At 45.2% G+C, this 14,829-nt stretch overlaps 2 protein-coding genes across 2 annotated transcripts; both read right to left on the bottom strand.

Moving 5' to 3' along the window:
- Positions 1 to 848: 848 nt before the first annotated feature.
- On the bottom strand, positions 849 to 6,259 carry LOC123044836 (cysteine--tRNA ligase CPS1, chloroplastic/mitochondrial). The gene is made up of 9 exons (XM_044467710.1): positions 5,935 to 6,259; positions 3,763 to 3,826; positions 3,149 to 3,310; positions 2,708 to 2,881; positions 2,328 to 2,609; positions 2,012 to 2,137; positions 1,703 to 1,906; positions 1,377 to 1,565; positions 849 to 1,250 (listed from the first exon to the last, which is right to left on the bottom strand). Exons 1-9 carry the CDS (start codon positions 6,117 to 6,119, stop codon positions 1,029 to 1,031), a joined length of 1,608 nt encoding a protein of 535 aa, XP_044323645.1. The 5' UTR covers positions 6,120 to 6,259; the 3' UTR covers positions 849 to 1,028.
- A 71-nt stretch (positions 6,260 to 6,330) lies between these two features.
- On the bottom strand, positions 6,331 to 13,464 carry LOC123044829 (chaperonin CPN60-1, mitochondrial). Its single transcript, XM_044467705.1, has 18 exons — positions 13,226 to 13,464; positions 13,103 to 13,127; positions 12,317 to 12,448; positions 12,010 to 12,169; positions 11,354 to 11,529; positions 11,181 to 11,276; positions 9,311 to 9,415; positions 9,107 to 9,193; positions 8,925 to 9,014; positions 8,773 to 8,853; positions 8,624 to 8,692; positions 8,119 to 8,196; positions 7,929 to 8,024; positions 7,398 to 7,497; positions 7,136 to 7,239; positions 6,956 to 7,061; positions 6,788 to 6,866; positions 6,331 to 6,683 (listed from the first exon to the last, which is right to left on the bottom strand). The coding sequence occupies exons 1-18, from the start codon at positions 13,261 to 13,263 to the stop codon at positions 6,581 to 6,583; spliced, it is 1,725 nt and encodes a 574-aa protein (XP_044323640.1). The 5' UTR covers positions 13,264 to 13,464; the 3' UTR covers positions 6,331 to 6,580.
- Positions 13,465 to 14,829: the final 1,365 nt, after the last annotated feature.

Below are 14,829 nucleotides of genomic sequence, written 5' to 3'. Positions count from 1 at the left end.
ATTCGCCGCTCGATTTACAACCACGCCGCCGATCATTCGAGCTCCCGCCTCCGCATTTGACCTACCGGCTCTCGTCGCTCGGCTGTCGGCACACCTCCTGCCGCTGCTCGGTCCGCCGGTGCTCATCCCAGCTCTCGGCGCTCGCCCGCCGGCTCTCATGCCGACTGGTTTTACATCTACATTTGCATCATCTATTGGAGTTGCACTTTTACATCACCAATATATATCATCTGTTGAAGTTGCCTCTTTTTGAAGATGTAAAACGCATTTTTTGAAGATGTAAATTTTTACATTTCATGTTTTTACATCTCCAAAGCATTGTGAGCATAACTTATGCGGCGACTCAAAGCGCCCACTCCTCCTCTCATCCACCCTCCCATCTCATTCTTCACGCCATTCAATGGCAGGCCTGAGGCACACCACACCACACGCAAGCACGCACGCGCCCAGCATCCATCCGACCGCCTTGTTGCCGTCTGCGCGAACCCGGGACAGCGACGTCTTGCCTAGCTGCCTGCGTCTCTCTCTCTCTCTCTCTCTCTCTCTCTCTCTCTCTCTCTCTCTCTCTCTGTATACTTAGTGCAGAGTCAGCAAGGCAGGCAGGCGCGGTACTCCATGGTTATTGTACTTGCTAATTCCTTGTGTAATTACACACACCGGTGCGGTGCTGGACCCTCCTTCTCCTCCTCCTCCCGCGCCGCCCTTCATTACGACGCAATTCGCGAGCTAACCAAGGATGCCCTGCCCGGAGGTATCCACGCCCCCGTACCAGAAAAAGCATCGACCCAGAGGGTATGACTGACAAGTGTAAATTACAGATAGATGCACAATGCAAATAACTCGACTTCTTCTTCTTCTTCTTCTTCTTCTTCTTCTTCTTCTTCTTCTTCTTCTTGTCAACAGCTGAGAATATAATCAATGGGTTATTCTCTCATTCTACAGCTGTATTTGTAAACACATGGCACGCCATGCGGAGTCCTTCATTCTACCTACGTGAACAACTGAACATAATGGGTACTGGTATATGCCTACGCTTCTTCAGCTAGTTCTGGTTCAGATGGTTTCCACAGCGTCCCGGCAGGCTCATCCATCAAGGCGATGCCGCGGGCAGAGAGCTCCGCCCTGATCCGGTCCGACTCCGCAAACTCCTTCCTCTTCCTCGCAGCGCTTCTCTGCTCAATCACCTGCTGCAGCTCCTCTTCACTCATCCCTGCTCGCTTCAGCGCCCTCTCCTTCAGTTGCTTCACCACCTACAAGTTTTGACCATTTTTGTTGATTCTCAGAACAAAAATAATTCAACATATATATCTTCGACCCCCAGAAAAGACTAGTGGCAACAATAAATAAATAATATCAATCAAGACCAATAAATTTACCTCAGCCAAGGGCGATGACGGCATCAAGCCAAGAATAGACAGTTTATTCGTGACTTCGACGTGCAAGGCAACCAGAGCTTGTACATAATGTTCCTCTTGTTTCTCCTCGGGCTGTTTCTTTTTCTGCTGCTGCTGCTTCTTCTTCTCTGGCTCTTTCTTCTGCTGCTGCTCCAGTTTCTGCTGCAATTTCTGACAACACAAGTACACAACACACTGTCAGATGAGTTTTTTTTTTACAGCACTATCAGATGAGTTACTTTCCTTTCATTCCCAGTAGCACAGTTCAATGCTCATCAACTGCAAAACTAAAGATGCAGCGTAAATACCTTCAGATCACTCAAGTTGTTGTTCATTGCTCTCACTGGCTTCATAAGCTCGTCAAGGGCGCCTGTGGTATGAAGATCGTTCGACATGTGTCTCAGGAAACTCTCGTGGTTGTCGTCAACCACCTTGCGATCGCCTGCTGGTACTGGGACGTCCAACTCATCATCATGGTACAAGGATATAACCTCTTGAGAGTCTTGTAGAGTCTGGGTAATAAATTGTCCAAGGAATTACAACACGACAGTTCAAATCTATATAACTCGGATAAAAATAGGGAGCATCCTGACATTAAGTTTGCAAACATTAAATACCTGATAGATGTAGTACACACGGCCAGATGCAAACTCAAGGCCTACATCAGAGTGGTTAACATCGGACCTGTAGTGTGTTCGCATCAGGAATAGCCTGAGAGCCATTGGATGGTACAGAGCGATAACCTACAGCGACAAGAACAAAATGGTCAGCCTCGGCTACAAACAAATGATATACTCCTCGTCCCAAAATAAGTGTCTTAACCTTAGTACAACTTTGTACTAAAGTTAGTACAAAGTCGAGACACTTATTTTGGGACGGAGGGAGTATATTTTAACTGGAAAGCATACTGCTAACAGAAAAAAAGCCCCTTACATCTCTGATAGTGAAGAAGTTTTTGTCTGCTTTTGCCATCTTCTGGCCATTGTTGTTGACAAAGCCATTATGCATCCAGCATTTGACCTCGCTCTCAGGATTCGCTGCTCTGCTTTGTGCGAGCTCGTTCTCATGATGTGGAAAGATCAAATCTTTTCCTCCGCCATGAATATCAAACGCATGGCCTAAATAATGCCCGCTCATTGCACTGCACTCAATATGCCATCCTGGTCTTCCACGGCCCCAAGGGCTTTCCCAGAATGGCTCACCCTCCTTCGCAAACTGAACAGAAAATGTGAAGGATAATTAAGCACTTGACTAAAGGCAACAATAACAAAAATTAACCACAAAGTAAAAAAAAAAGGTAAAATAGTAAGCACCTTCCATAATGCAAAGTCAGCAGGAGTGCGCTTTCTTGTATCGACAGCGACTCGTGAACCCGGAAGATTATGGTCTAAGCTCCTTCCAGACAGACTAAGATATTCAGGGAAATTATCAACTGAGAAGTATACGCCGTCTCCTTCAATAGTATAGGCTTTCCCTTTTTCCTCTAGCTGTCATTTGCATATACAAGTAGAAGATAGTTGTTAATGTCAAGCCAAATGATATGAATTATGGAACCGGTAAAAGTAAACAACTTAGATTTTATGCCCTCTTGCGCAATGGGGAAGTTAAACAAGCAACTACTGAAGGTTTGATTTCATGGAATGGGTGACAAGCACAGATAAGCAAATTGATCAGTTATCCTTCTATATTGGTTTTTATTTTCCCTTATTGTAGTTGCACAGTTTTTTCTTTTTGGAGGAAATGTAGTTGAGTACCTTGGTTATCAAATCTATTATCTGCTTAATGTGCTCCGTCACACGTGGCTCGCGAGTAGGAGGCAAGCACTGAAGTTCAACCATGTCACGCAGGAACTCATCGATGAACCGACTACTCAAACTAGTTGCCGTTTCACCAGCTTCATTTGCTCGTCTAATAATCTGCATGCGAAAAACAGCAGTTCAGAATTGACTATCTCGTGCATTGCATGCCCCCAAGATATTGAAAATGACTTTCAGTAGGATGCATTTCAGAACATAGTTCAGACATAGAAAACTATTTTAATGGGAAATTTGCTCCAGAAGTGAGTTTGAAACCCATTAAAACCTAAGTTACCTAAATTTCAAGAAATAATTTGATGGACGATAAACAGAAGATAGAATATGTACTCCATTATAACAAAACAGGGAATTAGGCAAATACAAAGACATCAGTTTCCACTTGAGTGCATAATAGTACAGGAATTCCTAGAGAACAAGCTAGGTACACTGTATATTATTTTCAGGTATAGCGTACATTCATCCAACATGACCAAAAGTTTCCATTAGACAGTTCTTATTATTTTACTCAACAAATTAAGTCTTTTCTCAAAAATTTATCAATGATTTATTACCTTGTCATCGATATCAGTGAAGTTGCGCACATACTCAACCTCGTACCCCAAGTACTTTAGGTACCTGAATGAAAATAAATTAAGATGATAAGCGCAACGACATAACAAACTCGTATGTACCATTCCCTCAAAGCATAGACCATATGAAGCGTTGTTAAAAGAGCGTATCATTGGAAGTTTAGAGCAAGCATCAAGGTTCAACTATCGAAGATAACACCGCATCTTGTTCAGAAAGAAAGAAAACAGAGCGTAAAAATATAACCCTCAGAAGTCTTGACAATTAACAAAATTAACCAAAACAAAAGGCATGTACGAAAACAAGGACTAATCATATATTGTATAACTAAGTAGTTGATCCCACTGACATATTTATCTCATCATTGCAACTATGCATGGGAAAAGGCCCACCTCAACATGCAACCATGGATGAAAAAAGGCTCAAATGTTTAATTATATTATGCTACTTGGATTCAACACATGCTTCATAATTATATGTATTTCAGTTTTAGGCTTATGTTATCAATCCAAACATTGAATTTTTTTTAGAAAAGGGGGAATACCCCCGGCCTCTGCATCTGGACGATGCATACGGCCAATTTATTAATTATTAACACAAGACCTTACAAAGTCGTACAACAGTAAGACCAAAGCCACCATCTCAGCAACCTCTGTCGCTACTCCTATCTAACTGATGAAGGGGCGCTGATGGTCTGGGCCTAATACCAAACAGACCTCGCAGCCAAACCTAACATCTAAGACCTGAGGTCCCAACCAGGACGCCTGCCAGGTATGGGCACCCACCAGTCCGGCGTGCTCCTCAACCAGGACGCCTGCCGGGTATGAGGCCGCCACAACCACCTGCCACATATCCATCTTCAGAGCTGTACTGTTGCATCGGCCTTGCTCGGTCTCGCTGCCGCCGACGCCACCACGACGCCAGACAGCATCGACCTCCTGCGCGTATCCGTCACCACACATCTGACGCCAAGCCTCCGCTGCTCCATGCCGCCAAGAGTCATCGCCAAGAATATGTAGAAAGAAACACCGTCCACCGAAAGGGAGGCAGCACACCCCCACCCCTCACCTGCAGACCCTCCCATCCGATCCCAATGTCCTTGGCGCCACCTCCAGGAAGTTTACGGTGCACGGGGAGCCGCCGACGCCCGATCCGCATCGGATCTTGGGCTTTCACCCGGACATGGGTCGGAGTGGAGAGATGGTGCCCTCAGCAGCGCCCCCAAGGAGGAAACCGGCGCCAAAAGGCGGCGTCGCCGCTGCCGGCCAGCCAAGGTGGCCAAGGTTTCCTCGGACACCGATATGCTCCACCAGAATACACCGGAGGTGGATCCAAACCGAACCGGGGACTGAGAAGGGATGCATGGAAGGGAGGGGCAATACCTCCAGATCTGGCACGCCTGCGGCTCGCCGTCCTCGCGGCCGAACCCTCAGGCACGCCGCACGCCACGCCAGCAGGGGCCGCCGCCCTGGATCTGATGGTCTCCGTGAAGGAGCGCCGAAGACCCCGCCACCACCTTCCCGGCGCCCGCGCGGGCTTTCCCGGCGGTCGTCTCCGGTGGCGGCGAGGGGGTGGGGGAGGTGGGGGGAGGCGGCGGGGGAAAACCCTAGACTCCGCCAAGTCGCCCTAGGGGCAACGCGAGGGACGGGACGGGACGAGGGCAAAGTCACGTTTTGCTTGATGTCCGTGTAACTAAATCTCATTGAGATATATCACGAATCTAGTATCAAATAACACGTGATAACCTTTGTTATTATTGGGTTAAAAATGCAACAGAGCCTGGTTAGAAGTATGGGAAATAAACATTTGATGAATTTGGAATTTGAAAACAGCAAAGAAAAAGGAAAAAAAAACTAGACAGAAAACCCGCTTGAAAAACCTGAAGAGAAGAGACGAAACAGAAAAAGAATAATCAACAAATGGAGAGAAAAATACCCGAAAAAAACAAATGGAGAAAAAAAAGGAAAACGGCCACATGGGCTGGCCCATGTAGTGGTGCCCGCCCTGTGCGACACCTGCCTTCTCAAAAAAAAGAGTTTAGGAAAGCGGGTTTTGACCGTATCCCTTCCGGCGAAATTTCAGCCAATCGATATCGACGGGTCTCCAACCAGCTGTTAACAGATATTCGAAACGCACAGGAGGCGTGGCCGACGTACCTGTAGAGGACGTCAAAGGCGACGTAAGCACGGGCGTGGCCGACGTGGCTGAAGTCGTAGGGCGTCACACCGCAGACGTACATGCTCACCTTGCCCTCCACCAGCGGCCGGAACATCTCCGCCTTCTTTGTCCTCGTGTCGAACAGCATCAGCTCCCTCTGCTGCTGCTCCTCCGACCCCGCCATCTCTCAATCTCTCAAGTCGAGGAGCGGAGGGGAGCCAACTATCCCGGGCTTATATCCTCCCACTGTCAAACAATTCCGCACACGGAAACGGAATCTTGGTCGCTACTCAAACCTAAACCGACTCACTCCAACGACCCCGGCCAAAGACTTCATTATTTTACAATGGAACGTGCAGAACAAGGGACGATACTAGTTGTATTATAGACGAGAATAAACAAGTGAAACGCGCAACTCTTCATTAATTGGCCTTTAGCAGGTGTCACTAATCAGTTCCGATAAGTGTTTCAGCTCTCGACGACTACTCTTTATTCGTCCAACACTGGCTCCGTTTGGAACATCGTCCGCACGATCAAAACTGTCAACCCAGCGACAATAAAATTACATCAAAGATGGGACTACACCCAAAAAATCCCCTAATCAATATGTTCCAGTTTGCTTCATATATCGTCCGTGTTCATGGCTTAGTAATCCATTCCACCCATGCCGCCCATGGCAGGAGCCTCTTTCTCCTCTTTAGGAACCTCCACGATGATGGCCTCTGTTGTGGTCATCAGAGATGACACACTGCAAGATAACAAGGCAAAACGTTAGTGCTGGTGCTCATCAAATATTGTTCTTACTAAGATACAATCAACTATCATGAGCATAAGGTTGTAGCCAGTAAGTACCTAGCAGCATCCACCAAGGCAGTTCTGATCACCTTCAGTGGATCAATGATACCGACCTTCACCATGTCCACATATTCACCTAGATGCAGAGATAATTACGGCATCAGTAACAAGACTCCGCTTGTTCAAAATAGGACAAGATCAAGCAAATGGTCAAGGACATCATACCTTTAGCTGCGTCATATCCAAGATCAGTGTTCTCTTGCTCCAAAAGCTTGCCAACAACAACTGCCCCTTCTACGCCTGCATTGCAAGCGATGGTGTACACTGGTGTCTGCGAGGTTTTTCAGAAATCAGCACACAGTCAAAAGAAATCAGGACAAAACAGATAATTATTTTCTCCCCAACCTTCAAAGCGTTCTGAATGATCTGCACGCCAATCTTCTGGTCAAAGTTTGCAGTCTGCAATTTATCCAGAGCCTTTGATGCATATAGAAGGGCAACACCACCACCTGCATAACCATTAAATACAAACCATATTCTCAGGACAGTGATGCTTAAGATACAAACTACAGGAGCACACAAAGAACATCAATTTTTGCTAGTAGTAACAATGAAGACCAAAAACTATTCAAAATAAGCCATATTCAGAATGTGCATGGTGCAGTACCTGGCACGATACCCTCTTCGACAGCAGCTTTAGTGGCATTAAGTGCATCTGTAACTCTGTCCTTCTTCTCGCTAACTTCAGCTTCACTGGCTCCTCCAATCTGTAGGACAGGTCAAAGTACACAGGTCAAAACAATAGAAAAGATATAGTAGCATGAAAGGAATCACCTATTACTACTATATTAACAGTCCATCAGCAATTCAATAGCATCCTCAGGCAGAGCAAGACATAGAATGTACTCCCTCCGTCCCAAAATGAGTGTCGCTGATTTAGTACTAAATTAGTAGTACAAATTTTATACTAAATCAACTGCATTTATTTTGGGACAGGGTACAGATGGAGCAATATCAGTTGCATTTTTATGTCAACTAAGAAACTCTTACTATAGCCAGTCTCACTCATTTTCAGTCAATATAGTACTGTGAAATGCTAGTCTGAGATTCTGAGATAAATAGGTAATGCTAACTGATAGGAAATAAAACAAGGAACTATAGTTCTCTCTTCAATTTGCACGAGGAGCATGAACCTCACCTTTAGAACCGCAACACCTCCAGAAAGCTTGGCCAACCTCTCTTGCAGCTTTTCCTTGTCATAATCAGAAGTACTTTGCTCAATTGCAGATCTAATCTGTGACACAATATTCATGTAAGTTGCCATGATATATAAATAAGATACAATTCAATTAACAAGTCACGGCACATTAAATTGAAGTTGCATGAACCTGATCTGCTCTCTCCTCAATGTTCTTCTTGTCTCCAGCTCCATCAAGAATAACAGTGTCATCCTTAGAAACAGTCACCTGAAATGGAAGCTCATTAATGAAAAAATAATTTGATGAATATTGTAAGCTTACTATCAGAGGAATAAGGGCCAGTTCTTTTGAGTGGCTTAAAAATTAAGCTGCCTCCTCCCAGATTAAAAAATAAGCCGCACTCTAAGTTTGTTGAGACTTCTAAATTAGTTATCCCATAACTAGTTCAGAAGCCCCAATGATCAAGAGAGGCAGCTTATGGGAAAAGCTGGGGTGGGGGTGGCTCATTTTTTAAGCTGCCAAAAGAACTGGCCTTCAAACCTTGGGGCGAGAATTATTATCTTAAGAGCTTTGCAGCAAAGACAGAACAGAACATTTTGGTTAACAACCTCCAAAGGTATTTAAAAATGCTCATACATTTTGGTTAACAACCTCCAAAGGTATTCAAAAATGCTCATACTTCTAGTGATCATACCTTTTTGCATGTACCTAACATCTCCGGGTCAAAGTTCTCAAGGTTCATCCCAAGCTCTTCAGTTATGACCTGAATAATGAAATGTGCTGATTTCAGAAACATAGATGACTCACAAAAACATGGAGATATTCAATAACTTCCCAACTTACTTCTCCGCCAGTAAGGATAGCAAGGTCCTGTAAATTTGCTTTCCTGTTCTCCCCAAAACCAGGAGCTTTAACAGCACAGACCTGAATTCCACATCGATTAAGGACAACCGGCCATACAGAAGTCAGATGAAAAGGAGATTGAATTTACTGACCTTAATGCCTGCACGGAGCTTGTTGATAATCAGAGTGCCCAATGCCTCACTTTCTAGATCTTCAGCAACAATCAGTAGAGGCTTTTGCTTCTGTTGAGGACAACACATTAGTCACTATAGCAGCGAAGACCACTATGACAACAATATTGGTCAAGGTTTCAAGATTAGAACAAAAAAAGCACCTTCAGAGCCATCTCTAACACTTTAACTACTGCATGCATGTTCGAAACCTTCTTGTCATGGATCAAGATCAAGGGGTCTTCCAATTCCTGTGGGATAAAAACAGGAATAAAAACATTTACAACTGCAACACTACTATGATAAACAACAACCAAATTTTGAGACTAACAAGCAGCTAGCAGCAACGTAAATTAAATAGTACTTACACATTTCTGGGTCTTTTGGTTGGTAATAAAGTAGGGAGAGATGTAACCCCTGTCGAGCTTCATGCCTTCCACAACTTCAAGCTCATTATAAAGGGTGTTACCATCCTGCACATGAACGATTAAGCCAGGATATTACAAGCAAATAAGACTCGGAGCATTGACAGAGAAGCATCCAGAAAGTCCAATGGCCATAGCCCTCATGAACTTTCACTATCCAGAACAGTACAAAATCATGCATTACAAACAGATCTATGCACAACACAGATTGGGACTGAGACTTCCACACAGACAAAATATCCGGTGAATGTGTCACCTTTTCTTCTGATCACCGAGTTAAGATGACACAAACTCAAACTAAAATCACAAAATGCTAGAAAGAAAGTATACTTTAAATTAGCTCCACATTTCCCGCTAAGCACACGCACTGAGGATTGAGGACACATCCACTTTACTGTTTCATTTAGCTGTTTCTTAGTTCTTACAAATACAGGAATTTGTAATAGGCTCAATTTCTAGACTGAAGTTTCTGTTGAGTGCAACTCCTAGAAGTAAAACATACTTATAGATGTAGAGTTATGTCTAACATTATCTTCTGCGCTCAGTGCATTGATTACGAGTCGAGGGACTAGTCGAGACTAGTCGCTAGACTAGTCTATGAGTCGCATTCTGTGTGTCGACTAGAAATCTCGTGTAGACTAGTTCGCCGAGTCGAGGAGTCGAAGGACTAGTCGTAGACTAGTCTAGACTAGTCGTGCACCTTGAGTCGTTCGACTCAATTTCTTTATTTTTTAGGGATTGGGAGGGGATAAGTGAGCCAGCCACCCTGCCCCTTTCCCTCCATTGCTTATGCTCTTCATGGATCTGCACTCCTCTGCTCTGGCCCTTTCCCTCCATTGCTTCTGCTCTCCCTAGATCTGCCCTACGGTCTCCCTCTGCTGCCTTCTGGCTACTGGATCCGCTCGTCCCTCAGGTTGCAGTAAGCAAGCAAGCATACTAGCAAAGTAATTTCTCCCTTCTCTTCTTCCCTTCTTTGATTCGATTTTTACCCCCTGCCCTCTTCTTTATTTCGTTTTGTTTGCTTCAGTTTCAAGATCCTTAGGTCTAAAGTGCAATGCCTATGCCGGAAATATCTCAAGTACTGTATTCAGCAGCTGCAGCTCAGACCAATGAGCAATATGATCCATCGAAGGATCCTGCAAGAAGCCAACTAGGAGCAAGGATCCAACATGGAAATATGCTTACTTGACTAATCTGCAGGACAAATTGACGCTCCAATGCACTTTCTATAGTATATATTACATATTAATACTAGGTTTTAGTAATTGATTACTGCAAGTTGTGAACTACAGTACCATGTCAACTAGTCCAGCAGTAGTCTACACTAGTCACGATTAGTCTATGAGTCTCAACCTTCGAACGACTCATCGACTCGTCGACTCGTAAACGTTGGCTCAGTGTCAATATAGATCAAGTTGAACTGTATCTATGAACGGTATCCAGTACAGATTTGCACTCAAATAATTATTAGGGGAGGTTGTTTGCACTAGTATGCCATGGACCAAGAAACTGACTAGCTGTTATGCTAATGGATGGAAAAGAAAATGAAAGAAAAATAATAGGCCAGGCTACACATTATTGGTGAACATAGTTCTGGTAATCTGCTGCCTTGGCGCAGTGGTAAAGCTGCTGCCTTGTGACCAAGAGGTCACGGGTTCAAGTCCTGGAAACAGCCTCTTACAGAAATGTAGGGAAAGGCTGCGTACTATAGACCCAAAGTGGTTGGACCCTTCCCCGGACCCTGCGCAAGCGGGAGCTACATGCACCGGGCTGCCCTTTATAGTTCTGGTAATCTGAACTTAGAAAATCTTACCACAATGGTGATTACACCTTCTTTCCCAACCTTCTCCATAGCCTTAGCAATCAGCTCACCGATTTCCCTTTCGCCATTTGCTGATATTGTACCCACCTTTGTAAGAGAAGAGAAACAAAATCAGTAATAAATTAGAAACTAAGAACTTTGTAGTTAATCAGTTCGGGTGTTACCTGTGCTATTTCCTCTGAAGTGCTGATCATTCTAGCCATGCCCTTTAGGTTTGTCACAACATCATCAACCGCCATTGAGATTCCACGCCTTAGATCCATTGCATTCATTCCAGCGGCTACAGACTTGCAGCCCTCAGTAAATATAGCTTTTGTCAAAACAGTGGCACATGTGGTACCTGAATTTGGAACATAACAAGCACAACATGGTTAGAAACTATGGTTTAACAATTCAAACAGAAGACAAATGATGAAGGCGATAGGAAGAACCTATAAACAGCGCAATTTAACACAATATTTACAATTGTTGAGAATGTGATAGAACAAAAGCACTGACATATCAAATTTGTTCAGTGTTAATGATCAAACTGCAATTACACTTAAGAGTGAAGACATTATTAATGCTCCTGAAAAGAAGTGACGGTACAGCAAAAATAAGATGATACTCCCTCCGTCCGAAAAAGCTTGTCATCTAGTGCTAGATACATCCATTTGAGGCACAATGATGCTAGATACATCCATTTGAGGCACAAGCTTGGGACAAGTTTTTTTCAGACGGAGGGAGTATATCCAACAGACAAGCATGGAAGGAATACTTCACAAAACAGATTCAATATTGGTTGCACATAAGAAACCAGCAGGACATAAATATGACATACCATCTCCAGCAGTATCATTTGTTGCATTAGCAACCTGTTTTACAAGGCTTGCACCAACGTTCTTGACTCTATCTTTAAATTCAATGCTCTTGGCAACAGTCACACCATCCTTTGTGACTTTTGGGGCACCAAAGCTCTGCTCAATGATCACAGTGCGCCCCTGTAGAATTCAACAAGTAAAGAATCTGAGCTATGACAGTTTTTATGGGAATATAAAAGAGAGAGAAAAGATGATCCAACAGTTGTTGCCCCTTGAATGTGTAATAGGCTTATTCACCAAAAAAAGGGTATAAGGACATAGTTATACCTTAGGACCCATGGTCACTTTCACCGCATCTGCCAACTCCTCGACACCCCTCAACATGGAGGCACGGGCCTCGACACCAAACCTGATGTCTTTGGCGGCATAGTTCCTGCTCCAGGCAAGCCTGCTTCCAACCTACACAGTATCACATACAACGCATCAAGTCAAGAAACGCCCAATTGAGATATCATATACTACTACATCCTGCTGCTAAACAAAACGCCTAGCACTGAATTACGCTTATTGTCAGCATAACTGCGCTTTTGCGCTTTGGTCAGAAAAGCTGAAGGCGGTAGCAAAACGCAGAATTAACACCTAGCGCTTTTTTTTAACTTTGGTCTTGCTATCATGCCACTGTTAACAGACTTAAGTTATCAATTGGAGCATAATTGTACTGTGAACCAACCCGCATTACACCAACTAGAGGCCTTGCGGCTAAACCGACTACACAGACTAAATCACCAGCCAACCGTGAGCGTGAAAGTCCACAACACCAGGAGGAAGCAATAGATCTTTCACTGCCAAACAACATAATACGGCAGATCATTTCCATTACTTATTATTGAAACAAATCCGCTGGATCCTAAGCAATTCAAGCTTGCCTAGATTCGACTGAACCCCGCACAGACCACCACAGGGTCTCGCTCTCGCACGCGCTACCAAACTGACTAAATAACGCGATCGAATCTCCACTTGAACCCGCGCCGAGCGACGCTACTCGACCTAGAACTACCAGCTAGAATACCAGGCAACCGCAAACAGCAATTCGAGCAGGGCAAATCCTCTCACCTGGCGAGCGCTGCTCCCGGCTTGCCTGCACGAACAACCACGTACACGGGTTAGCAGCCGCACAGCAGAAGATCACAAGAGATTCAGATCGCAGCGCTGGGAGGCGCGGAGGGGAGCACTCACCGAGCCTTGGAGGCGAGGCTGGCGGCGGCGCGGTACATGGCGAATGCAGCGAGATGGCGCCGGAGTCGAGGTGCGTAGAGGCTAGGGGGGCGAGGCGCCGAGGTGAGATGATGTGCGAGCTCCGGTTGTTTCTTGGGGAGGAGGAAAGGGAATGGGGAAGGGAGAGGCGGATTTTAGAGGGAGAAGGGAGAGGAAGAGAGGAGACGAGGAGGATCCAGAACCATCCACTAGGGTTTAGGGTTTTACTGGTGGGCTTGCGCGGAGATCGCGGGACGAAAATGGGCTAGGATTGATCTGCCTCTCGCACACGAGCGCCGCTGCTCTACAGGCCCAGCAAGGTAGCTTGGAACAGGTTTAACCCAAAAACTTATTATTTTTTTAAACATCTGTAAGTTTTAAGGATGGCAATGGGTATGGTATAGTGCCGACATAATAATTTCATACCCACGTGTCTCATGGGATTAAAATTATATCCATATGCTACCCATCGGATAAATATTCATGCCTATGCTTATACACTGCGGGTGTGTTTGGATGGGTGACTCGCACCTGGCTCGCATCTTAGCCCATGTTTGGTTTGTTGCATGGCCCTCTCAGCCTGGCCCAGGCGATGCAAAAGTAGGCATGGCTGAGAGGGACGCAGAATCCGAGCGTTTCTCTCGTGCAGGCTCGTCCTTGCCTCTTCGCCTCGCTCTCGACCCTATCGTCTCCCATCTTCTTCCCACCGCCATTCCCGCCTTCGCCATAGGATGTCACCGTCGGCCCTCCTCCCCGCCCTCGTCGACGCTCCTCCCCGCCCTCGCATGAGGACGACGTAGCCGGCGCTCCTCCACGCCCTCACCGGAGGACGACAACGTCAGGGCCCACGATCGCCGAACTCCGCCAACGTCATGTTTCTCCCCCATCTCTGCTCTTGAACCGCGACACCGCCGCCAATACAACTGCTGCAATCGATTCTCTGGAGCCGGAATGTTTTCTGGTTGGTCCATCCCCACCACGACCATCTCCTCCCCATAGACCCATCTACGATCTACCAGAGACGTCTCCCTTGGACACTGACATTGCGTGCACTTCATCCGACAGTTTAGGTTTAGATTTTAGTTTAGATTTGTTTTACTTATTTCTCTGTCCATGGAATGGTCCAGATCCAATTGAAATAACTAAAATTGAAGGAGAAGATTTAACAGAATTAGTCACCAGTGCAGCCTACCAAACAAAATATGTCGTATACAACATGTTTCGAGCAGCAATCTCATACAGTCCACCAAACACCAATCTCAGCTCATCCTTGCATCACCTCAACCAGGCCACAATCAGCTAGCATCCCCCATGCGGTGCAGGCTAGAGGCACCCAGCCAACCAAACACACCCTATGGGTATTCATGCCTGATGGGTACCCATTGGGCAGATCAACACAACATCGAAGGTTGGTTTACGTAATTTCTATTATCATGTGTGGTGGAGGTGTGATACATCCATTTTGCATCATGCTTTTATATCGATATTTATTGCATTATGGACTGTTATTACATATTATGTCACAATACTTATGCCTATTCTCTCTTAGTTTACAAGGTTTACACAAAGAGGGACAATGTCGGCAG

This window comes from Triticum aestivum, chromosome 1A (assembly GCF_018294505.1).
Source record: "Triticum aestivum cultivar Chinese Spring chromosome 1A, IWGSC CS RefSeq v2.1, whole genome shotgun sequence".
Classification (NCBI taxonomy): Eukaryota; Viridiplantae; Streptophyta; class Magnoliopsida; order Poales; family Poaceae; genus Triticum; species Triticum aestivum.
The sequence above is the reverse complement of the archived record's forward strand: the minus strand, read 5'-3'. Positions and strand labels throughout refer to the sequence as shown.

What these genes read in the sequence shown, in the direction of transcription:
- LOC123044829 (XM_044467705.1), bottom strand. Translation starts at nt 13,263, where the DNA reads ATGTACCGCGCCGCCGCCAGCCTCGCCTCCAAGGCTCG. An exon ending in AAGGTGTAATCACCATTGTG is followed by an intron (nt 9,416 to 11,180) that starts GTAAGATTTTCT and finishes GTTCATGTGCAG; the next exon opens with GATGGTAACACCCTTTATAA. An exon ending in AGCTCCGTGCAGGCATTAAG is followed by an intron (nt 8,854 to 8,924) that starts GTCAGTAAATTC and finishes TGTGGAATTCAG; the next exon opens with GTCTGTGCTGTTAAAGCTCC.
- LOC123044836 (XM_044467710.1), bottom strand. Translation starts at nt 6,119, where the DNA reads ATGGCGGGGTCGGAGGAGCAGCAGCAGAGGGAGCTGATGCTGTTCGAC. An exon ending in ACTTCTTCACTATCAGAGAT is followed by an intron (nt 2,138 to 2,327) that starts GTAAGGGGCTTT and finishes TTGTCGCTGTAG; the next exon opens with GTTATCGCTCTGTACCATCC. An exon ending in GTGTGTACTACATCTATCAG is followed by an intron (nt 1,907 to 2,011) that starts GTATTTAATGTT and finishes TTTATTACCCAG; the next exon opens with ACTCTACAAGACTCTCAAGA.